We start from the raw sequence: 26,453 nt of genomic DNA on the forward strand, positions 1-26,453 counted from the left end.
TACCTAACTCTTCATTTGGTTTGCACATTTTTCTGCGTATTTATTGACAACACATGGGGGTGAATCCTTTATTGCACAAGCTGATATATGAATGTCGGTTATGATATGAATATGTTTGTTGGGGGCTTTCTCAAAAGTAATGCACATGGAATACTTCTCGAGGAAATTACATCTGATTCATTCTACCGTTTACATATTTAAATGTACAAATATTCTGCCTGACGCTCGACATTAATGGACTAAAACAAGGACTGATCGGCTCGGAGTCTGCATATTGTGTCTGAGTGGGTTATCCATTTTAAACTGCATATCTCAGTGGGCTTCACGAGTGGCCCAGTCAACTGAGGCGCCGCGATTCGCTGTGCAGAGTTGTGTCCCTTGGGCACGCCAGAATCCTATGATCGTGGGTTCGAATCCCGGTTCGATTATGTTTCTAGGTTTGTCAGCACCATACCCGTGCTCGTGGGTTTCACCGAAGTGGTAAACGTCAGAGACCTGCATCACTTCGGGCTTTCCTCCCACATTAAGCTGACACGCCGCGATATAACTGTAATACTATTAAAAGCGGCGTTAAACCCAACTCACTCACTCACTCACTCTACATGCGGTATCAGTCTGGATGAGTACAAATAGCCAGAAACCCCACATGCATGCACGTCGTGATGTAAATGCAATAATCCTGAACGCGACTTTAAACTTAAAGCCAATCAGCGTCTAATTTAACAATAAATTTGACCTTCGAGCCCCGTAAAAAATTTCGGGGTCAGAGAGGCCACTATGCTTGTCGTGAGAGGCGACTAACGGGATCGGGTGGTCATGCTCGCTGTCATCGTATCCCAAATGCGTGGATCGATGCTAATGACATCAATCACTGGATTGTCTGGTCGAGACTCGATTATTTACAGACCGCCATCATATATCTGGAATATTGCTGAGTGCGGCGTTAAACAACAAACCTAAAAATGGTGTGAAATGACGACAGAGTTTTTGAGACACCCCCGACCAAGTGTCGTGGTTTAAAAGCATTTGATCGCTAGTTCTGCCCATGTTCCCTCGAGGCAACCAACGATGTTGCAGCTGTGTGTGTACCTGCTTGCTGTGCTTCTGACTGAATCAGCCGCTTACAAATGCTGCCCTCCTCAGAGATGGAAAGCAAAAACGTTCTTCACCAGTCTAGAACTAAACAACAAGTGGCCAAACTTTCTTTTGGTAAGATTGTATTTATCATCCAAAACTGGCTCCTACAGGAGATATCGCTTGTGTGAGATAAAGCGATATCTACATTGTAGATATCACTGCAATTAAATTGCATGACAATGCTTTTCAGATCATTGTGACGTCATTGTTACCATGACGTCACAATCAAATGACATCACTAATGGCTCTGCTACTGAAGCTGTTAGCAGTACTTTTTACACTTAGACACTGCTTATTACTGTATACAAACTGAAAAGCACTCGTTGATAAAAGTCTCGGAGTTTTTCCATTTTTTTCATATAGTGTTGATATATTTAATATCAAAATACAAGAGGGTGAGATTCTGTTTATATTTTTGTAACTGTTGGGCGGTTGGGTAAAGCGTTCGCTTGTCACACCTAAGATCCGTGTTCGATTCCCAACGATGTTCTGGAATATAACAAAATGAGGACTAAGACCAGGGATTATGATACTTTCTCTCTCATTTTCTTTCAGCAAAATGGAGAATTCTACCAAGACGCCTCCAATGAGAGAAGTGTTGAGGTTTTCGAAAACCGATACTATGGAACTGTAAAACATTTGAAAATCATCTCAGATTACAAGACTGTAAGTAATATAAGGTCTTAGAACCGAGATTCCAACCCACGATCATAGGTTCCTGGCGTGCCCAAGGGACGCAACTCTGCACAGCTGATTGCGGCGCCTTGGAGGACAGTGCCACCACTCTAACTGGAACGTCATTAACAAAAATGATTTGACGTCATGGTCGGGATGGTCTTTGTTTAATTTATATAAATAGGCAACAAATCCATTGGAGTGTGAGCGTTAGTATGACCCCTAACGAGTAACCATTTGACAACGTTTGTAATTTTTTGGACAAAACCAATTTCCTGGTGTATATTTTCTTTTGCCACGCAGTGTGTGTATTCAGACCGCATAGACATTGCCAGAAGTGGGGTAGCTGTTTGGACACGTATCTTAACTCTCTCTCTCTCTCTGATGCTAGACCACTGAGACACCTTGCTGCAATTTAACACGATTACTACTCACAGACACCGTATACTGACTTCGACCCATGTCCTAGTTTTACCACTTATTGCCGAGGCAGGCAGGGTAACAACAAGTGCCACCCGTTAACGTCTTTTGGTATAACGCTGGCAAGGGGATCGAACCACCGACATTCCGATCTCCGTGCAGGAGCTATATCCAAATAAACCACAGAAACGTGGTTGGTGCATTTATTTAATTATTCTTTCATGTGTCATTTTTCAGAAGCTGAGGTACAGAGTCAACACAGACAAGAACATATGTTCTGTTGAATATAACAACGACCCATTCCAAACCTACTGTATACCAGGTATGTGTGTGTCGTTCAGTTCTAATTAGTGAGTGTGTAATTAAGTGTTGCTAAACGTTTCGGTCCAAAATATTCAAACTGATTCACGGCATGTTTATGTTTCTGGTTTTTTGTTGTTGTTGTTGTTGTTTTTTTACGCCGCACTCGGCAATTGGGATATGATGACATACATCAATCAAGTGTGTTAATTATTTGATTGTCTGATCCAAACTGGATTATTAAGAGACCGCCGTCATATAGCTGGAATATTGCGGAGGGAGGCGTCAAACAACAAACAAACAAAACTAACGTGAATCACTGTTTAGCAACTACATGTAACAAAGCTGTTTCCATAGTCATGTTTTAATCAATGTCATTTAGTCAATGATTTAAACATTTAATTTGTCACTTTAATACCGAATGTGGCCACCCCGTGACTCCTCCATACATGCAGAGTTGCGTCCCTTGGACACGCCAGAAACCTATGATTGTGGATTCGAATCCCGGTTCACCCCGATTATGTTTCTAGGTTTGTCAGAACCATACCCGTGCTCGTGGGTTTCGTCGAAGTGGTAAACGTCAGAGACCTGCATCACTTCGGGCTTACCTCCCATATTAAGCTGACACGCCGCGATATAACTGGAATACTGTTAAAAGCGGCGTTAAACCGAACTCACTCACTCACTCACTCCTCCATACATGCAATGACTCTGCCTTGGACGGAAAACGTCAAACGTCTGATGAGGTCACATGGCAAGCGTCGTTAAACAACAAACAGACAAACAAACAAACAAATCTATCATTCATCTTTCAGACTCTGCCACGAACAGGTTTCAGGTTAAACTGGGTTTTGGAGATAACTCCCTCGAAGCAACTGCTTATTATGATACCAGTAACCTTCAGAATGGAAAATACCAGATAGGGTCATGGTACCTCGTCAATGAAGCATGCATTCCTGTTCAAGGTGACAGAACTGGTCTGGACAAGCGTGAGTATTTGGTGGCGTATTCATTTGGAAAAAACTGCATTTTGTCATTAAAATGAACATATTCCAAGAAGTAAACATAACCGATATGGATTTATTAATAATTGTGTATTAATCTTATTATGATAAGAAAGTGAGTTGAAATTGTATGAAATTTAAGTGTGGCATTCAAGATTTTTGCACTCATAGCGATGGGCCTGCACGGACGTGTGTGTGTGTGTGTGTGTGTGTGTGTGTGTGTGTGTGTGTGTGTGTGTGTGTGTGTGTGTGTGTGTGTGTGTGTGTGCGTGTTTGTGTGTGTGTGTGTGTGTGTGCGTGTTTGTGTGTGTGTGTGTGTGTGTGCTTGTACTAGTCCGGACTAGTTCCAGTTTATAATGCTAGCCCACTGCGATACCACATTTTAACATGAATATCCCACTTATGGTCAAACGCAGTAAACTGTTTCCAAACACAAGGCAAGGCAACAACAAATATCATCTTTAAACGTCTTTTCAAACCGCCGAACTTCCAAGAAGGACTGATTTTATAGCTTTACAACAAACAAAACGGCTTTACAAATTCAAAATGTAATTAGGGTTTGTAAAAAACACAAAAACTAAAAGGCAGTATTTGAGGTTTGTACAAATATTACAAAAAAACTACGCCTCCAAACAAAAAGAATGAGCTTTGAATTATGAGCTTCTGAAAGATACGACTACAGCGTTCCACTTAGGCTTTACATTGGTTTCTTGACAGATTCGTTTCTCGACACCAAGATCATCGCATCAATCACTACCAGCTTTGATGACTCAATCTTCGATATTCCATCGATCTGCCCCACCGTTGTCCTTCCGATGGTACGGATTGAATTTATTATATTGTTTATTTGTTTGATAGTTGTTTTACGCCGCAATTAGCAATTTTCCAGCTATATGAGGGCGTCCTGTAAATAATCGAGTCTGGACCAGACAATCCAGTGGTTAGCATCTTCAGCATCGATCCACGCAATTGTTTGTTTGTTTGTTTGTTTGTTGTTTTACACCGCAATTAGCAATTTTCCAGCTATATATATCGAGTAAATAATCGAGTCTTGACCAGATAATCCAGTGGTCAGCATCCTTAGCATCCATCCACGCAATTGTTTGTTTTGTTTGTTTGTTGCTTAACATGGCACTCAGCAATATTCCAGCTATATGACGGCGGCCTGTCAGCGAGCCTGACCACCCGATCCCGTTAGTCGCCTTTTACGGCAAGCACGGATTCATTCATGACCAACTCGTGATATTCCGGGACAAGTCGAATAGCGACTCGTGCCCCTCTCATGGCCATTTTCGCGACCGGGTTCCGTCTCAGCGCAAACGGGCATACCTAAAACAATTGTCAACTCGTTGCGTTATGGTTCACATATATTTTCCCATATATTATATATATTTCAGATGCAGTTTAAAGAACATCGGGATAATATACAATATGATTGAACACATTTAACTGTGTCTTGGGTATATTCTTAGATGCAAGACATATGTTAAATCAAAAAATATTTCTGAGGGATTCTTTGACGTAGAACTTGAAATCATATGTGCATTCTGATTTATTTGTCGTATTTTCGCACATAACATTCATCGATAGGGGGACGAGTCTTCTTGCAGGTTACGGAAAGGGGCGAGTGGTGACGAATGGTTACGGAAAGGGGCGAGTGGTGACGAATGACACGGATTGCTGATCTTCACGGGTTTCACGGGTTTCACGGGTCAATAAAATAATCGCCAGGCTTGATTGTACACATTAACGTAACTGTGTTTCCTTCAACACTTTGGAGCCATGCCAGTAGAACTAAAATATCCCAAACTATTTTCCAGATTTAGAAATCTTCTGTATTAATCATAGTGAGTGAGTTGGGTTAACACCGCTTTTAATAGTATTCTAGTTATATCGCGGCGTGTCAGCTTAATGTGGGAGGAAAGCCCGAAGTGATGCAGGTCTCAGACGTTTACCACTTCGTTGTGTAAGTGAGTGAGTGAGAATGGTTTTACGCCACTTTTAGCAATATTCCAGCAATATCACGGCGGGGGTCACCAGAAATGGGCTAACACATTGTACCCATGTCGGGCATCGAACCCGGGTCTTCGGCGTGACGAGCGAACGCTTTAACCACTAGCCTACCCGACCGCCCCACCACTTCGTTGAAACCCACGAGCACGGGTATGGTGCTGACAAAACATAATCGAGGCAAACAGGTATTCGAACCCACAATTATAGGTTTCTGGCGTGCCCAAGGGACGCAAATCTGCACAGCAAATCGCGGCGCCTTAGACTACTGGGACACTCGTGCCCCGTATTAATGATAACGGAGTGTTTGTGTTTCGTTGTTTATCGCAGCACTCAGCAATATTCCATCTACATGTCGGCGGTACCCGTGAAGATCAGGGGTAGAATAGGTATTCAGCAGCCCATGCTTGTCGTCAGAGGCGACTAACGGGATCGGGTGGTCAGGCTCGCTGATATATGTCATCCCAACCCAATTGCATAAATCGATGCTCATGACATCCATCACTGGATTGTCTGGTCAAGGCTAATCAGTTAGCGACCGCCGTCATACTGCTGGGTTCGGCGTTAAACAACAACAACAACAATCGTAAATAATCAGACAATACACCAGGTCAGTGAGCTTGACCACTGGATCCATTTGGTCGCGATACGGCCATTTAAACCCGGCATTTCTGCAGGGATACATAACCGAGTACTGTTCATGTTTTTTTTTCGTATTTATTAATCAGTTATTACATGCCATCCAGGTTTCCGGAATAAAGTTTTTTTCACTGTATTACAATGCATAAACAGTTGAGTTGCTATCTATTTCAGGAAAGGATGTCGACGAACTTCTTTGATGTCATCCATTACAAGGCCGCCAGTGAGAAGCTGTAACGAAACACTTTTGTAAGCGTCACAGCCGATATGGAGAAATGTGGTGATTGTTGCACATGATTCTCTCATCTTCCCGAGGCAAGGGAATTAACTGACTATAACAGTCCAGTTTCCACCCTTGCCGAATTTCTGTGCTCGATCGTAACGCCACCAGTGGTTATTACGAGTTTTGTCCCTTCTATGCCCCTCCTATTGACCAATCAGATTCCGCCTCTTGTATCACGTGCATTTGCGTCAAACAAAATGGCGTCGCCCAGCAAAGACGATCTGATCAATAATCAAGATCTATATTGTGATAAAACGGGTCTTACATCGCGAAGTGCATCAAAGCACGTGAGCACCTTGATTAAAAACATGAAAAGATTTGGAAAATATACGTTGACGCCGAGTGCACATACTTTGCAAATCCTGCAATCGACCGAAATTGAACGGCAGTTTACGAGCCGGATTTCGATTTCCTTACCACCATTTTGATTTTGAACTTTGCATAGACTCCTTAGCCGAAATATAACTCTATAATACCAGCCTAGTTCGGCAAGGGTGGAAACTGGACTTTTAAAGTCAGTTAACTCTCTTGCCTCGGGAAGATGGATTCTTCATACAGGTTGTAATCTGGCCAGCTGCCAATGCCGACATTCCCTTCTGTCCCTTGCTGTAATACATAACACACGTCAACGCTGAATAAACTGTTAACCATTGTCGACATCACATCGAGTTTGTTGTTATTGTTTACAATGAATACACCTCTTTTGTTTGTTGAATAACGCCGCTCTCAGCAATATTTCGCTCTGTGGCGGCGGTCTTTATATAATCGAGCCTGGACCAGACAATCAAGTGATTGACATCGTCTACGCTATTGGAATACGATGACATGCATCTACAAAGCCACAAAGCTTGACAACCCGATTGTAAATGTAATATAGCCTGAGAGGGTTAAAATATCCCATAGCATCGGCAATATCTCAGCCACATGGTGACGGGAGCAATGTTCGCATTCAGTGGAGGACTGCCTCCGTGGTTTAATGGTAGAGCGTCCGCCCAGAGTGCGATCGCCGACCGCGTCATACCAAAAGACGTTAAAGGATGGTACTTGTTGTTACCCTGTCTGGCGCTCGGCATTAAGGGAATAAAACAAGGACTGGGCGGCTCGGAGTCAGTATACTGTGTCTGAGTGGGGTATTCATGTTAAACTGCGGCATGGTATCTCAGTGGGCTAGCGCTATAAATAGGCATCAGTTCGGACTAGTACAAGCAGCCACACACACACACACATACACGTGCATGCACGTCACTATATAAGTGCAATAATCTTGGACGCGACGTTAAACCCCATCTCACCACCTCATTCTGTGAATGTGAAACCACAAACAAACAAACAAACAAACAAACAGCCCATACCCTTCCTTGTGGCAGACATTCATATGAATTCACTTAATATGACATGCACCATGCTATCCAATGCTGTAACCTTTACATTTCACCGCTCCGTATTACGGGTAAGCGATCTGTAAAGATCCGGAGTAGAATAGGTCTTCAGCAACCCATGCTTGCAGTAAAAGGCGACGATACTTGTCGTCAGAGGCGGCTAACGGGATCTCACAACTTACATGACACACACATAATTTCTCAACCACTTACCTAATACACACGCAAATTCACAACCATGCACTTACCTGACACACATATAATCTCACAACGACTTGCCTGATACACACATAATCTCACATCTTACCTCCCCGGTGTGGACCCGGGGTAGAATGTGTCCTCAGCACCCACAGCTGGTCGTAAAAGGGGACCGAATTGGGCAGCCTGTTTGCCGTGGGCTGCGCCCCTGTGTCGGTGGAGGAAGGGATTCTGGTGATTGAGGGCACTGGAGCCAGAGTGAGTGAGTGAGTGAGTTGGGCTCAACGCCGCTTTTAACAGTATTCCAGTTATATCACGGCGTGTCAGCTTAATGTGGGAGGAAAGCCCGAAGTGATGCAGGTCTCTGACATTTACCACTTCGGTGAAACCCACGAGCACGGGTATGGTGCTGACAAACCTAGAAACATAATCGGGGTGAACCGGGATTCGAACCCACAATCATAGACTGGAGCCAGAAGAGTGTACCTTTTGCCCAACATACCACTTTGACCCTAACTTCACCTAGACGGGTGCTAGAATGGGTTGCTGAAGACCTATAAACCCCGAAAAGGCGATTATTTACAGATTGCGTGGATCGATGCTCAAGATATCAATCACCGGATTGTTTGGTCCCCACTCGATTATTTACAGACCGCCGTCATATAGCGTGAATATTGCTCAGTGTGGCGTAAAACAAATTTGTTCGAACGTATTCAGATTTGATGTATGATATAATCGTTTAAGCTGCATAAGAAAGATTTAAATCAGGCACAATTAATTTAATTTGGAGGGGGTGGGACTGAGCAAGCCTGACCACCCGATCCCTTTAGTCGCCTCTTACGGTAAGCACGGGTTGTTGAAGAACAATATTCTGACCTGAATCTTCTCGGGTTCGTATGTTTGATACGTGCATGATTCATACTTGTGTGACGTGGTTCGTTTGCAAAAGTACATACAAAAAATCACATAAGTAAAAAGTAAACTTTTTGTTGAAATTAATAATGCATTACAAAGGGAGAGAGGTTTCAAAAGCATCACATTACCGGTGAGTTTATTGATGTGATTGATGCATTACTGCTTTGGGACTTAAGAGCAACAGAGATATACCTCATCCATGGTTGTCTTCGCTGATTAAGCGTTCATGAACACGTGTACGGCTTTTAGAAATATAAAACATATTAATTTGAAAATAGTCCTTGGCATTAAATGATATATGATTATCATAAATGATATATAATTATTATAGTCTGTGAATATTACTTTTCTCCATTTCTACAGATTGTATGAATCATAAACCAACCGTAACATGGTTACCGGGGATAAAATTCGTTTTCTTGTAAAAGGTCAATGAATCGTAATAGTTTCATTAAATTGTTATTAAAAGTAATTGATAGCGCTACTATTTTTAATAAAACCAAACTAATATCACAACTTTCTCTCTAATTTGTTCAACATGGGGGATGAGCTCAGCTGGATTTTGTATTTTTAACTTTATCAGATATAAATAAGGTGTATTGTGCCAAAAAATAACACATGCCTAAACGAATACGGTTGATCCATTAACATATACTCAAGAAGATTTAAAATCTAAAAACATTCCAAGATACAAACACAAATGTGGACCAACTTTTGAGATGACCCCTAGTAGATGCTATTGCTTATAAGGAACGGGACTCCGCTTCCTCCACACGTCTGACCATTCCTGGGAATCATGTTGGTGTACTTAGCCTTGTTGTCCGTGTTGCCCGCTGGTCTGTCAGGGGGTAATATTTGTTGTGCCCCCGACAGGTGGGCGGCCAACAGACACTCCGCAGGTCTTGCTCTGGTCAAAGTAGAAGGCGTGAATGTTCCCTTCGTCGACGTGGTAGGTACATTCGTGTTCTGCTCTCTCTCTCTCTCTCTCTCTCCATATATTATTGTTTATCGTGACACAACAATCTTCCATCTCTCTCTCTCTCTCTCTCTCTCTCTCTCTCTCTCTCTCTCTCTCTCTCTCCATAATTATTGTTGTTCGTTGTTTATTGCGACACATCAATATTCCATCTCTCTCTCTCTCTCTCTCTCTCTCTCTCTCTCTCTCTCTCTCTCTCCATATATTATTGTTATCGTGACACAACGATCTTCCATCTCTCTCTCCATAATTATTGTTGTTCGTTGTTTATTGCGACACATCAGTATTCCATCTCTCTCTCTCTCTCTCTCTCTCTCTCTCTCTCTCTCTCTCTCTCTCTCTCTCCATATATTATTGTTTCTTTGTCGTTTATCGTGACTCACAACAATATTCGATCTATCGCTCTCTCTCCATAAATTATTGTTTGTACGTTGTTTATCACGACACACAGCAATATTCCAGCTATATTACCGCGGTCTGTAAATAATCGCCTTTTCGGGTTTTATAGGTCTTCAGCAACCCATGCTTGCCTTAAAAGGAGACTTTGCTTGTCGTAAGAGGCGACTAACGGGATCGGGTCGTCAGGCTCGCTGACTTGTTTGATGCATGTCAGTGTATCCCAATTGCGTGGATCGATGCTCATGATGTCAATCACTGGACTGTCCTGTCCAGACTCAATTATTTACAGACTGCCATCATATAGCTGGAATATTGCTGAGTGTGGCGTTAAACAACAAACAAACAAGTATAGGTTCTTGGGGAACCCTGAATCCCGTCGGAGTTGATATTAATATCTTGTCAATGTTAATATGATATGGACAAGATGGCTGCTTTCCTGGTTTCAGGGGCGTTCTGAAGAATACGTTGATGCCGCCAGTCAGAGATTGGCCATCATCAGTAACTTCAGCCTCGAAGGAACACAAAGGGAGTTCAAAACTATCGCCGACTACAAGAAGGTAATGTATATCATATTGAGCTATTGTTTATTCTGAGGTTCTAAACAATCCTGGGGCCACTGGTGACCCTGCTGTGCAGAGTTGCGTCCCTTAGACACGCCAGAAACCAATGATTGTGGGTTCGAATCCCGGTTTGCCACAATTATGATTCTAGGTTTGTCAGCACCATACATGTGCTCGTGGGTTTCACCGAAGTGGTAAACGTCTAAGACCTGCATCACTTCGGGCTCTCCTCTCACATTAAGCTGACATGGCGTGATATAACTGGAAGAATGTTAAAAGCGGCGTTAAACCAAAATCACTCACTCTAAAATATCCTCTCCGCAGCGCTGAAATGTGTGCGGCATAAAACCACAAACCAAACAACCCAAATCAAATGTGTTCGAACGTATTCAGATTTGATGTAATCGTTTAGACTGCATAAGAAAACAGTTAAACCAGGCACATTTTACTTAAGAGGAAGGGATAGGACTTTCTAAAATTATGTTTTTTACAAATTTGAAATATCATATTTCCCCAGCAGGACACATACTGTACACGACTCTTTGAGTCAATGTCCGTTGTCAAGCAAGGATATAACACAGACGCGCAAGATTTAAAGTGATGCGCATTTTTCGACTCCGGTGACAGACACTAAAGTGAAAATCCCAATATACATTAAGTCTTTGAAAGGCATTTAGAAGTGATACGCATAAGGAAGATAATTTATGAATGTCAACTTCTTTATTTTGAGGAACACAGCGTTTCTGAGTATGTCCTTACTCCTTCATCGACTCATGAAAGGAGTTCATGTCAGACTGAAGAACATCTTTTGTTGGGTATTATAAATGAAAAAATATCATTTTAACATGACATCGCTATCCAACATTAACGTATTAGGATAAATATTTTATGAATTTATGAATAGATAAAATCCTCATATTGCAGGGTCGGAAATATACCATCGACCTCAAGAAGAATACGTGCACCGTCAAAAAGTTGAACCTTCCATATGCCAAGTTCTGTATTCAAGGTAAATATATTAGATATATTACGATGCAACTGTAAATGTATATTTAGACTTCACATTAGATTATATGCCGGAATAAACATAATTATCATTCTTTAGAGGCGAGTGAGGAAGTGTGTTGGGTTGTGATGCCACTTCTAACATAATTCCAGTTATATCACGGCGTGACAGTATAATTATGTGGGAGCAAAGCTCGAAGTGATGCAGGTCTCAGACTTTTACCACACAAATGGTGAAAGCTACGTCATAGACCTACAGACCTAGAAACATAATCGGACCGGGAAGATCTGAGGTAGAATAATGTCTTCAGCAACCCAAACTTGCCGTAAAAGGCGACCAGCCAGATCGGGTGGTCAGGCTCGCTGACTTGGTTAATGCCAAAAGACGTCAAGATATGGTACTTGCTGTTACACTGTCTGTCGCTCGGCATGAAGAGGAGAAAGGTTGGTTGGTTTGTTGTTTTACGCCGCACTCAGCAATATTCCAGCTATATGACGGCGGTCTGTAAATAATCGAGTCTGGACCAGACAATCCAGTGATTAATATGATTATTAATTATCAACTATTAATGATTAATATCAGGGGCATCGATCCACACAATTGGGATACGATGACATGTATCAATCCAGTCGCCTCTCATGACCACCCGATCCCATTAGTCGCCTTTTACGGCAAGCATGGGTTGCTGAAAACCTATTCTACCCCGGATCCTCACGGGTCAGAGGAGAAAGGACAAGAGCTGGTCACTGTACTATGTCTGAATGGGAAATCCAGGTTAAACTTCAGCATGGTATCACAGTGGGCTTGTACCATAACTAACAAATCAATTTGCAATATTTTGTTATTGGTGTTTTACGCAGCAATCAGCAACATTCCAGTTTTATGAAGGCGGTCTGAAATAACCGAGTCTGGACCAGACAATCCCTCGGTTGATACCATGAGCATCTCGCGACAAACATGGGTTCCTGAAGACCTATTTTACCCGAGATTTTCATTGGTCCAATTTGCAATAATTTATTTTACCATAATATTATTTTTTGCAATTATTGTATTTTTTCCATAATATTAATTATTATATTTTTAAAACAAAAATAATCATCTTATTCTTCACAACTTGTAATGTACTTTCTACGCTTCTCGATCATGTGCCAGTCAACGACTTCTCGACAAGTTATTGAGTTTTGCTTTTTCAGATTCATACAAAAAAGCATTTGACATTAAACTTGGATTCGGGGATAACTCCTTGTCAGGAGAAGTCTACACTGAAGACTACAGCGGCATTGGTCCTGATCCCAACAGCAAGATAGGCACCGCGGTGCTCGTCACGAAAGAATGCATTCCTGTTAAGACAGATATATACGGACTTAATGATTGTAAGTTGCACTTGGCTAACGTGAGAGTTTCTTGACTTCATGTGAATTTTTAGTTCATTAGTTCATGACTAAATTTGTTGGCGTCCGTGATCAAGTGGATAGAACGTCTCCATGGAGAGAGAAAGATCGGTGGTTCGACCACTGAACGCGTCACACCTAAAAGACGTTAAACGGTTACCTTGCCAGGCGCTCGGCACCAGATTGATAAACCAAGGACTGGTCGGCTCTTAGTCAGTATCTATGTAAAACTGTGGTTTGGCATCTGGTGGGCTAGTGTCATAAACCGGCATTAGTCCAGACTAGTACACGCACGCACGCACGCACGCACGCACGCACGCACGCACGTGCGTTGGTTTGCAGTCCAAAAACCCAATTTCACCTCACAATAACAAAATATAAAAAGTAGCAATATCAAATAAGATATGTAAGTTGTCAGTTGAAATTTGTTTGAGACCAATTCATTTTTTATCCTTTTTCAGACAACTTGCTTCAATCAACTGGTTTTAGCACCTACACCACCGACTTCGACGACTCCATCTTCGATATCCCAAGTATCTGTCCCAGCTGTTCAGAGGTAAGCAACACTGCTTTATAGACCCGTGACGATTCAGGGGGAGAATAGGTCTTCAGCAACCCATTCATGCTTGCCGCAAGAGGCGACTAACGGGATCGGGTGGTCAGGCTCGCTGCTTGGTTGATGCATGTCATCGTATCCCATTTGCGTAAACCGATGCTCATAATATCAATAACTGGATTGTTCTTGTCCGGACTCGATTATTTACAGACCGCAGTCATATAGCTGCAATATTGGTGAGTGCGGCATTAAACATACACAGAAAGAAAGACACAAAATAAACAAAACTTAATTAAACTGCATCGTTCCCCAAAAATGAAAATCGAGTGCTCACTGATCCATTAACCGGGGTAATAGAAGTGTAGCGCTATGAGCATCCACTTGGTGAATGGAATCTGGCGCATTATAAATGCATTATTATTATTATTATTATTATTATTATTATTATTATTATTATTATTAATAAAACCAATAATGCGAGTGAGGTGGTGATTTCTATAACTCCCTTTTTCGTATAATTTTGCAAATATTCCAACATATTTCTAACTTCAAAACATGAAAAAAACATATTTGTCAGAAAATGCACACATCAAAATCAAACTTGAAACTGCACATCTCCTATTAGAAATTGTTCCTTAAATTTGAAAGGTTTGTTTGTTTGTTGTTTAACGCCGCGGTTTGTAAATAATCGAGTCTGGACACGACAATCCAGTGATTGACATCATGAGCATCGATCCACGCAATAAGGTATACAATGACGTGCATCAACCATGTCAGCGCGCCTGACCATCCGATCCCGTTAGTCGCCTCTTACAAGACAAGCATAGTCGTCTTTTACGGCAAGCATGGGTTACTGAAGACCTATTCTAACCCGGACATTCACGGGTCGTCGCGTACAGTGAGCATCGATCCTGGCAATTGGGATACGACGACATGTATCAACCAAGTCAGCGCGCCTGACCACCCAAGCCGTTAGTTGCATTTTACAAGACAAGCATAGTCTCCATTACGGCAAAAGCATGGGTTGCTGAAAACGTATTCTACCCGGATCTTCACGGGTATAAATGGATTCATGAGGTAGTTCTCAAGTTATAGGTCGCATAAATGTTGAAGAAAAAAACATTCCAAGTTCAAAAAGTAAAGAAATCATATTGTTCTTTTACAGTCTACGGCGACTGACGTTCCCTCCTTTGACGAGATTCGCCAGCAGTGGGGAAAGTATGTGAAGGTGTAGCTAGGATGCCTCCGGATGCAGCCACAGAGATGAATATTCAGTGTGACCTCCTGGTATCAATGTAGATCATAACGTGGCATCAGTGAGTGTCAAATATGTCAGTATGTCAAACTGTTAAAGATGTCTAGATCTGCCAACAAATATGCCTTTATGCTCCCTGCTGTATCGTGATGCTTTACCGGAATATGTTCAAACTAGCGTCAATGTGATGAGCTGAAAATCGCAGACTATTAAACAAGGAAGTGAATTGATTACCATTTACGACAGACCTCGTACTGCGTACGGTGAAAGTGAATGCGAGCAGCGGTGCAAAATTCCCACCACATTATTGTGTCGTGAGTGGAATCTCGCGCCATGTTATAAATTTATATCCGTAAATGCATACGTACATTATTGATCTGTTCCGAACATGGAACGCTTACATAGACATTGCCCTGATTTCCTGTATTATCCATAATAGGTTAAAGATTGAAACATTATTAAAATATGATCACAAGAGTAGAATAAACTGACCCACTTTCTCTTTCAATTTGAAAGATAGCTTACACTGTCAGATTAAAAAAATATATATATCTAAAAATAGTCACCAGCGGAGATCCTAAAGCACTATCACCTGAGGAAAAGGTGAATATTTGTGTCTGTGGCCACTGTGATGTGTGGATGATGATGCCTGTATTCGCCCCTTGCTGTAGTGTGTGACACATATCAAAGCCGAAATAAATAATTTGTTGTTTTGCATGGACACTTTCATGTTGGAGTTAATGTTTCATATTTAGCATCCACAAATGTGGATTCTACCGGCTCTGTAGTATGCCTTTCCTACACAATCCATATCATTTGTTCTTGAATAACGCCGCACACCGACATTCTCACTGTGTGACGTCGGTCTGTAAGAGAATCGAGTCTAGACCTGACAATCCAGTGATTGATAAATGTGCTCAACGATCCACGCCGTCTGTGACACCAATGATCCAAGTCCTGGCATGACTTTGCAGCTGAATACCACGTAGATGTTACGAGGTGATTTTTTATCCGGGTCGGTCTTCAGCAACCTATGCTTGTCGTAAGAGGCGACTAACGGGATCGGGTGGTCAGGCTCGCTGACTTGTTTGATGCAGGTCATCGTATTCCAATTGCTGGGATCGATGCTCATGGTGTCAATCACTGGATTGTCTGGTCCACTCGATTTTCTTTTACAGACCACCGTCATATAGCTGGAATATTTCTGATTCCGGCGTTAAACAACAAACAAACGCCTCAAAACACCATTTTCTGCATTCTCTAACTAAGCAGCATAATGCGTAGTAATACGAGTGCCTGGAGAATTCTTGCCCGCAGAAAAAAATATCTTAGTGATTGAGTGATTGAGTTGGGTTTAACGCCGCTTTTTCCAGTATTCCAGCCCGAAGTGACGCAGGTCTCAGACGTTTACCACTTCGGTGAAACCTTCGAGGACGGGTATGGTATTGAGTGAGTGAGTGAGTGAGTATGGTTTTACGCCGCTTTTAGCAATATTCCAGCAATATCACGGCGGGGGACACCACAAATGTATGGTATTGACAAACCTAGAAACATAACCGTTGCCAACCGGGATTCGAACCCACAATCAAAGGTTTCTGGCGTGCCCAAGGGGTCGCGGTGCCTAAGACGACTGAGCCACCCGTGCCACCGTGAAAGCCAAAGTGGTGACGACATACATACACATGCACAAAAGTTAAGCGCCACCATATTCATAGTCTCTTGATTTCACGTGTGGGAATCAGAAATACGAAATATGATGATGTATGACTGAATTAGGATTCCATAGTTTCATGAACCCAACTTTGTCCAGATACCACAAGGAAAGCGTGCTTTACGTGTTGCTGCAGTTCCCCTACCCTATAAATAGTGAAATTCAAGTTTCAGACACGTGGTTGCATTTTGCTCCTGTGTGAGACTCCCCTTCCAATAGAGGTTGAAAATCAGCCATGGTGAGGAGAAAGTTAACGAACGCTGAAAGATGGCAAGTGATAGGCATGAAAAATGCTGGTATGTCATGCAGGGCCATTGCAAGACAAATGGGTCGTCATCACAGTGTTATCACTCGTTTGATTGTCAAACATGGTCAAACCAATGATGTCTGGTAGGCCAAGAAAGACCTCTAACAGAGAGGATAGATGTCTTTTCAGGTTAGTCAGACGAAATCCATTTGCCACTTCAACAGATTTAAGACTGCAGCGGTTTACCCATCAGAGACGCTCGACGATGACCGTAAGGCACCGCGGCTGGTTATAACGACCAGAAAAAAACGTCCTTAACTGACAGAGAGGCACATGCGGAATCGTCTGATATGGTATCGTGCCTGTAGTCGATGGAACTTGGCCAACTGGAGAAGGATCCATTGGTCTGACGAGTGTCGAATGCTGTTACGAACTGTTGATGGTCGAATACGTGTTTGGAGGCAACGTAACACTCGTTTTGCAGCAAGGAACATCCAGAAGACCTTAGCATGTGGCGGGGGGTCTGTCATGATATGGGGTTGTGTTTCCTTCGGCTGCAAACTTCCGCTGGTGACAATTCGTGGAAACCTGAATGGTCAACAATGCCAAGATGCCGTTCTTTGTCCAGTGGTAGTCCCTTATTTTGACAACCATTCTCTTCAGACAAGACCGGTTTACATGGACGACAACGCTAGACCACACAGATCTCGGGCAGTTTTGGCTTATTTGCGTCAAGAAGCTATTGCCACTCTTCCTTGGCCGGCCTGTAGTCCGGATCTTCATCCGTTTGAGCATCTCTGGGACATTTTTGCCTGGAAAATCAGACATCGTGATCCCCCAGTTCAAAATCTCGCTGGACTGGATGAAGAATGGATCCGTTTGCCTCAGAGAAGCATTCAACGACTTGTAATGAGTATGAGGCATAGGGTTAAACCTGTGGTCAATGTCCGTAGATCATACACACGTTACTGACGATTCTGTCTTGCAATAGACTCTGCACTCCCTAGGGTGTCTATGTTATACCTGATATGGTCTGATGATATCATGACAGTTACATGACAAAAGACGTTTTTCAATGTTTTCTGATCCTTCAATTTCTGGTCTTCGGTAAAATTCCTTTCTGCTCATATTCTTTTGGAACACAAGATAAACTTGCTTTGGGACAACTTTTGCATCACATGATGTTTACATCACGGTTCATAACAATCGTACATCTCGTTATAATAGTCATCATTTAGTGCCAAAAGTAACAGCTCACAAATATGGTGGGTGGCGCTTAACTTTTGTACATGTGTATATATGAACATATTACTGAAAATCAGTAGAGACATAAGGTGTGACGTGCCCCCGGAAAATACCCTAGATAAATGTCTGAACATAAAAACGATAATAACATTTTGAAGTAAAGTGTTCATTTCCATAAGTTTATACTTTTATACAGTATTTTAAGTACTTAAGTACTTAATCTATCGCCCGTTATCGGGTAACGATCTCGGTCTCTCCAGTTCAGTCGATAACAGGTCAGAGTGGCGCGCACGTTTGAATGATATATACCGATGAAAAAGATGACATGACAAGTATGTGAACTAGAGCCACTTGCCGAATATCGTCGAAGACGTAACTCGCCCATAAGTCTATGCGAATAGGAACTCTTCCACTGTCTAGACGCAGCGGTAGCCAGCGTGTGCTCGGGGCACACACTTCTTCTTCGGACGGCATCTGTGGTCCGAACAGGCCCCAGCCAGAACCTGAAACATGTCGTTGGAGGTGAGGTGAAATGGGGTTTAACGTCGCGTCCAAGATTATTGCACTTATATAGCGATGTGCATGTGCGTGTGTGTGTGGCTGACTGAGATACCATGCCGCAGTTTAACATGAATACCCCACTCAGACATAGTATACTGACTCCGAGCCGACCAGTCCTTGTTTTAACCCCTTACTGCCGAGCGCCAGACAGGGTAACAACAAATACCACATTTTAACGTCTTTTGGTATGACGCGGCCGGGGATCGAACCCCAGACCTTCCGCTCTCCGGGCGGACGCTCTACCACTAGACCACGGAGGTGGGCACATGTCATTGGAGTTATTTTTCATTATAACATAGGGGCACATGAGGCCAGACTTCTCGAGCCCGCTATTCGCTGTGCAGAGTTGCGTCCAGAGGCGTGCAGAAAACCTATGATGATGGGTCCGAATACAAAACTGATCTTTGAACATTGGGCGATAGGTTTGTCAGCACCAAACGCGTAAAAAGCCGTGGGTTTCTCAAAGGTTGTTAGTTGGTTCGTTTGTTGTTTAACACCGCACTAAGCAATATTCCAGCTATATGACGGGAGTCTCCAATGTGGTAATAGTCTAAATATCTGGTTGGTTGGTTGTTTAACGCCGCACTCAGCAAATCTGTAAATAATCGAATCTGGACCAGACAACCCAGTGATTAATATCATGAGCATCGATTCGTGCAATTGGGATTGATGATATGCATCAAACAAGTCAGCGAGCCTGACCACCCGATCCCGTAGTCTCCTTTTACGACAAGCATAGTCACCTTTTACGGCAAGTACGGGTTGCTGGAGACCTATTCTACCCCGTAATCTTCACGGGTCTGCATCTTGATCACTCGTGCCTTCTTGATTAAGGCTCTAAATTAGCATATTTGTCATGGCGACTAATATTGACAAATAGTCAGACTGTAGGGGTCATAACGATAAGTCAGAGCTTAAATTCCTTTCGCAATGTGAATATTATTTGGGGGGGGCACCCCAGTGATTAATATTGGGATTGATGATAAGCATCAAACAAGTCAGCGAGCCTGAGCACCCGATCCCGTTAGTCTCCTTTTACGACCAACATAGTCATCTTTTACGGCAAGTACGGGTTGCTGGAGACCTAGAAATAAAGATTTTTTTCGAAATAAAGAAAATATTTATTTCTGTATACATTTCCACCAAAGACAATAAATAGATCTTAATTGTGCACCTCCTTTTAAAAAAAAGCTGTATCTGCCCATGCATGGGTTGCTGAAGACCTATTCTAAAGCCAGAGAAATGAAATTTTACACACTGATGTTACTGGTTATGATCTCAAATGAGTAAATCGGTGTCGTAAATTCAACTTATGGCCCTTGCTCCGTGCTTTTCAACTGAGTGCAAACTGCGTGAAATAGTGCATTTTTTCTCAGAAACAACTGAAGTGACATGAAAGAAGTTTACATGCTCCTCTAAGAGATACTTGTCACGACCAAGTGAAACTTGATTCCATAAAAATGTTATTTTTTTTTGCGGACTTACGGCCCTTGGTCCATGTTATTTAATTTAATGTATAGTGTGAGCAATGGGAACAAGTTTTAATTGAACTTCAGTAGTTTCAGAGAAAACATGTCTCCATTGCAGACAAGATGCACTATGTAGAATTACACAGACCATTTATGACAGCAGTGTCGCAGTTTTCGCTCGCTCACGTAACATTCTTTTTTCTATTTCGAGTTGACAGTCTTGAAATGCATGTCCCTTCCAATGCGTCCTAATTTTTTTTGGACAAGCAGAGCGAGTATGGTTTTACGCCGTTTTTAGCAATGTTCCAGCAATATCACTGTGGGGGACACCAGAAATGGGCTTCACACATTGTACCCATGTCGGGAATCGAACCCGGGTCTTCGGCGTGACGAGCGAACGCTTTAACCACTAGGCTACCCGACCAGCCCTGGACAAGGAGAGAACTCGGTGAGAACTCAATGTGAAAGCAACGTAGATAAAATGATACGTAAATCAGGATATTTTACCTTAACCATGATTTGTTACCTTAACCATGATTAGTTAATCAGGACATTTCACCGTAACCATGATTCCTCATTCCAGACATTTTACCGTAACCATGATTAGTTAATCCAGACATTTCACCGTAACAATGATTGCTCATTCCGGATACTTTACCGTAACCATGATTGGATAATCCATACATTTTACAATAACCATGATTGGTTAATCCGGACATTTTAATACCCCTGAAGATCCGTGATAGAATAGGTATTCAGCAACACATGCTTGTCGTAAAAGACGACTAACGGGATCGTGTGGTCAGGCTCGCTGACTTGGTTGATGCATGTCATCAATCCCAGGGGCGGTCGGGTAGTCTAGTGGTTAAAGCGTTCGCTCGTCACGCCGAAGACCCGGGTTCGATTCCCGACATGGGTACAATGTGTGAAGCCCATTTCTGGTGTCCCCCGCCGTGATATTTCTGGAATATTGCTAAAAGTGGCATAAAACCATACTCACTCACTCAATTGCGTAGATTGATGCTCATGATATTAATCGCTGGATTGTCTGGTCCACTCGATATTTTTTAGAAGGCACCGTCATATAGCTTGAATATTGCTTAGTGCGGTGTTATACAACAAATCAACCAACCAAAGGACATTTTACTGTAACCATGATTCAATAATTCGGACATTTTACCGTTACTATGATTCGTTAATCTGGACATTTTACTGTAACCATGATTCGATAATTTGGACATTTTACCATAACCATGTTAATACATACATTTTACCATAACCATGTTTGCTCATTCTGGACGTTTTACTGTAACCATGATTAGTTAATCCGGACATTTTACCGTAACCATAATTTGTGAATCCGTACATTTTACCCCAACCATGATTCGACAATCAGGACATTTTACCGTAACCATGATTCATTAATCAGGACATTTTATCGTAACAATGATTAGTTATTCCAGCATCTTACCATAACCATGATTCGTTAATCTGGACATTTTACTGTAACCATTATTCGTTTATCAGGACATTTTACTGTAACCATTATTCGTTAATTTGGACATTTCACCATAACTATGATTTGTTAATTCAGACATTTGATCATAAGCATCATTCGTTAATCCATACGTTTTACCATAACCATGATTGCTCATTCCGGATATTTTACAGTAACCATGATTAATTAATCCAGACATTTTACTGTTACCATGATTCGTTAATTTGTACATTTTACCGTAACCATGATTCGTTAATCTGGACATTTTACCACAGCCATGATTAGTTAATTCGGACATTTTACCGTAACCAAGATCATTAATTCGGATATTTTACCATTACATGATCCGTTAATTGGACAATTTACTGTAGCCATGATTTATTAATCCAGTCATTTTTTCGTAACCATGATTCGTTAATCAGGTCATATCATTGTAACCACGATTAGTTATTCCAGCATCTTACCATAACCATGATTTGTTAAACTGAACATTTCACCATAGCCCGGATTAGTTAATTAAGACACTTTACCGTAACCGTGATTTGTTTAGCCGGACATTTTACCGTATCTATGATAAGTTTTCCGTGAGATTTTACTGTAACCATGATTAGTTTATCCGAACAATTTACTGTAGCCATGATTCATTAATCCGATCATTTTACAGTTACCATGATTCGTTAATCAGGACATTTTATCGTAACAATGATTAGTTAATCCAGCATCTTACCTTGATCATGATTGGTTAATCAGGACATTTTCTCGTTTCCATGATTAGTTAATCCGGACATTTTACAGTAAACATGATTTGTTAATCCGGATATTTCACCGTAACCATGATTCATTAATTCGGACATTTTACCGTTATATGATTCGTTAATCCGGACAATTTAGTGTAGCCATGATTTATTAATCCGGTCATTTTACCGTCACCATGATTAGTTAATCCAGCATCTTACCATAACCATGATTTGTTCATCTGAACATTTTACCATAGCCATGATTAGTTACTTAGGACATTTTACCATAACCGAGATTCGTTAATCCGTACATTTGATCATAATCATGATTAGTTAATCCGAACATTTTACCGTTACCATGATTTGTTAATCTGGACAATTTACTGTAGCCAGAATTCATTAATCCGGTAATTTTACCGTAACCATGATTCATTGATCAGGACATTTTGTCATTACCGTGATTAGTTAATCTGGACAATTTACCGTTACCATGATTAGTTAATCCGAACATTTTACCGTTACCATGATTTGTTAATCTGGACAATTTACTGTAGCTAGAATTCATTAATCCGGTCATTTTACCGTAACCATGATTCGTTAATCAGGACATTTTATCGTAAAAACGATTAGTTAATCCAGCATCTTACCTTAACCATGATTCGTTAAGCAGGACATTTTGTCATTACCGTGATTAGTTAATCTGGACATTTTACCGTAACCATGATTTGTTAATCCGGATATTTTACCGTAACCATGATATGTTAATCCGGACATTTCACCGTAACCAAGAACAAAAAATCAGTAATTCCACTTATGTGGGGACGGTGTGGTGGCCTAGTGATTAAAGCGTCCGCTCATCACGCCAAAGATGCGGGGTTTTATGCCCTGCATGGGTACAATTTGTGTAAATTTCTGGGATCCCCCATCGTGATAATGCTAGAATATTGCTAAAAACAGCACAAAACCATACAAAGAAACAGTGTGTACTTACTCTCGGATACAGTTTGATGAAGTCTGACCACTTGGAACATGTTCGACTAACTTCATAATTACTTTTCGGTCCAGACCCTGTGTTTAAGCCGCATACGGTGGTACCAAATTCTGAGGAATAGCCAAAATAAGTGCATTTTCTTTGCACCATGCAGCTGACAATGCATTCTTTCAGGTTCAAGTTGTATAAGAGCTTAACATTTTTATCTGTGTATATCTTAATACCCTGGACGATATCACCTAAGTTGACGCCAAAACAAACTTGTTGCCTGCTCCACAAAACCGCGGTCGAAAAGAGGATGATTCTACAGGCATCCATCTTTATGTTTAGCACTTATGATAGAGGATATCCTTTCAGTCTGAGACGTCAATGCTTCTAACCGCAGCTGCTTTCTGGGGGCCACGATACATAAGAAATAAGTAGGGTGCTCCCAGTCTCGATTGAAAGTGTTAGCATATATTTCATCTGCAAGGGCTCGTTATGGAAGCTAATGTTATCGATTGGAAGAAGATATGGCAACTTAAGGTAGATTGAAATGGTACATTATTTACACAATGAGATCACGGGACCAATTCCTTTCAAAATTACATGACAGATGTTTCAACAGTAGGGAAAAGGTCAGTATATTTACATTTAGTTTATGAACATTATCTGCACACAGAGAGTGAGAAAGACAGAGAAATGACATTCATCATATTAATTGATGTTTTACATTAGTACACTTACAATAGAACATCAATATTATTCAAAAAGTCAAAGATACACCATATCAATAACCCTTCTCTGGTTAGCAGTAACAGCATGAATAAAATACAAGATCTTTACGCTCACCTAACAGCGTCTACACTGAGCAGGTCCTGACTATATCACTGCGCTGACTCGTGACTACCCACCAGCAAGAAGCCTGAGATCAGAAAACCAACCACTCCTAACATGGCCTTTGGTTTCTGAACATTTGCAACACCTGTACTGTGGACTGTTCTCCATTGCTATCAAACAATCTCCTTTTATTGATTCTTTTAACATAGCTCTAAAACCGATTTTTTAAAGCTCCACTGTAATTAATATCCTCTCTACCACTATCTCTTTAATGAAGCGCTCTCAACAAGCATCAGTGGATGGATTTAGCGCATATTAAATGTCAATTATTAGCGTCAGTATTTTTACAGATTACAATAAAGACATGCAGAAGAGAGGGTTTGGGTTATTCTGGCACACTCACGCTGGTTTGGCTCATCATCAGCTCACTACCCGTGCCCTCTCTACACACGCATCCCTGACAGCGAAAGGGACTTCTCCCAGTAAGCGCTGCCTAGTCAAACCTACCGAGCTCTTTTCGAAGAATGTGAAGCCTTCTGAAGCCTTCTGCATAAACTAGATTGTCAGAAGGGCTGTATTCCTTGCAGCAAACCGGGTACTCTCCCAATGTCAGTCAACAAACTGGGAGGTACCAAATTTGAGGCATCGAGAACTTGGTACTTGGGATGCAAGCGTGACATTTCGCAAGCGTGACATTTTGAAAGCGAGGTCCGCATATTTGCAATGTTTCTCCTGAATCGTGTTAATCGCATTAGCGTCAAAAGAGACAGAGAATTCAACGCCCCACTCAATAATATTCCAGCTATATCACGGCGGTCTGAAAAAAATAGAGTTTGAGCCAGACAGTCCAGTGTTGACATCATGAGCATCATGTGTGTGTGTGTGTGTGTGTGTGTGTGTGTGTGTGTGTGACGGGTGCGGCAGGATGTGCTCACAAGATCACAAGGTACATTTCGTATAATTATGGAGATGGCTTTGCCAATTTTATTCAGCTGTATTGCGACGAGAATTTATCAAGGAATTGAACATGTAAAAAACCCATCACAACTGTATATGAAGGCAAACTGTTTAAAGTATTTCACACAGCAATAATGTGCATACCTATTTTAAATTATTAACATGGGCTTTGATGTGTAACGCAGTCAACAATTGGCGGTTTTTGAAAAATCGAATATGGACCAAAACAGTGACTGATATTATTAGCAGTGAACACTTTGACGGAACTATTGTCATACAAGAGTTGCCTCCCCTTAAATTGTCTCCCTTTATCGTAGGTGTCTGGCACGTACACCAACTGTTGACGTCCTTTTCACGTTAGTTCCACATTGACAATGCAAAATAATGGCATATGGTCATTTATGGACTTAACATTGCTTCATGCTGTTTGTTATCCTCTTGAAAACGTTTCGTTATAAACTGTATATATATTTCTCATTTGACTCTTCAGGCGACAGTGTTCGTTTCGCAAAGCGCAATTTTTGTTACTTGACCAGCGTGTATTCTTCCGCTTCCCAACAGCGGTCTCATAGTTTTCAAGAATATTTTTTGTTCAAGTTGATTTTGTATATCATATATTTTGTATTAATCACATCTAAATGTACGATACAGTTCCGTGAACCTTAATATTTTTTTAAACTCTTGGTTATATTTTTGTTAATCATTTTGCAAACACGAAACTCCATTCTAAGTCGCAAATATCAGGGGTGGTGAACCGTCCCCGTGTGTTAGGTAGGAAGAATTTACGTTTCAAGGTCTTACATTTGTAAGGAAAAAAATCAATTTTCCGGTAGACAACTAACCCGAAATTATATACTTTCTAAGATATTCCACGTTCATGGTGGATTATTATGTTTTTCTTATCTCACGACGCGGGAAAAAGAAATATTTCACTCGACACATGAAATATCCTCTGTCATTTATATGTTTCTGACTATGAAATGTGATCAGCGATCGATGTACTCCACTCGTATTACGTTGTTGCTCAAATATAGAATGTCTCGTTACACATAAATTGCATACAAAGTGAGATTAAATTGATGGGTTTGGGTTCCTACGGCTGCTGAAGCAGACAT

At 41.5% G+C, this 26,453-nt stretch overlaps 2 protein-coding genes across 2 annotated transcripts; both read left to right on the forward strand.

The window, feature by feature from the left end:
- Window positions 1-1,068: 1,068 nt before the first annotated feature.
- Window positions 1,069-6,422, forward strand: LOC139477944 (uncharacterized). Its single transcript, XM_071260392.1, has 6 exons — window positions 1,069-1,209; window positions 1,693-1,803; window positions 2,470-2,554; window positions 3,348-3,521; window positions 4,254-4,354; window positions 6,360-6,422. Exons 1-6 carry the CDS (start codon window positions 1,069-1,071, stop codon window positions 6,420-6,422), a joined length of 675 nt encoding a protein of 224 aa, XP_071116493.1.
- A 3,299-nt stretch (window positions 6,423-9,721) lies between these two features.
- Window positions 9,722-15,246, forward strand: LOC139477948 (ependymin-related protein 2-like). Its single transcript, XM_071260396.1, has 6 exons — window positions 9,722-9,909; window positions 10,782-10,892; window positions 11,820-11,904; window positions 13,095-13,274; window positions 13,754-13,848; window positions 15,014-15,246. The coding sequence occupies exons 1-6, from the start codon at window positions 9,757-9,759 to the stop codon at window positions 15,080-15,082; spliced, it is 693 nt and encodes a 230-aa protein (XP_071116497.1). The 5' UTR covers window positions 9,722-9,756; the 3' UTR covers window positions 15,083-15,246.
- The last annotated feature ends 11,207 nt before the right edge of the window (window positions 15,247-26,453 follow it).

This window comes from Haliotis cracherodii, unplaced genomic scaffold (assembly GCF_022045235.1).
Source record: "Haliotis cracherodii isolate W230 unplaced genomic scaffold, xgHalCrac1.p SCAF_38, whole genome shotgun sequence".
Lineage (NCBI taxonomy): Eukaryota > Metazoa > Mollusca > Gastropoda > Lepetellida > Haliotidae > Haliotis > Haliotis cracherodii.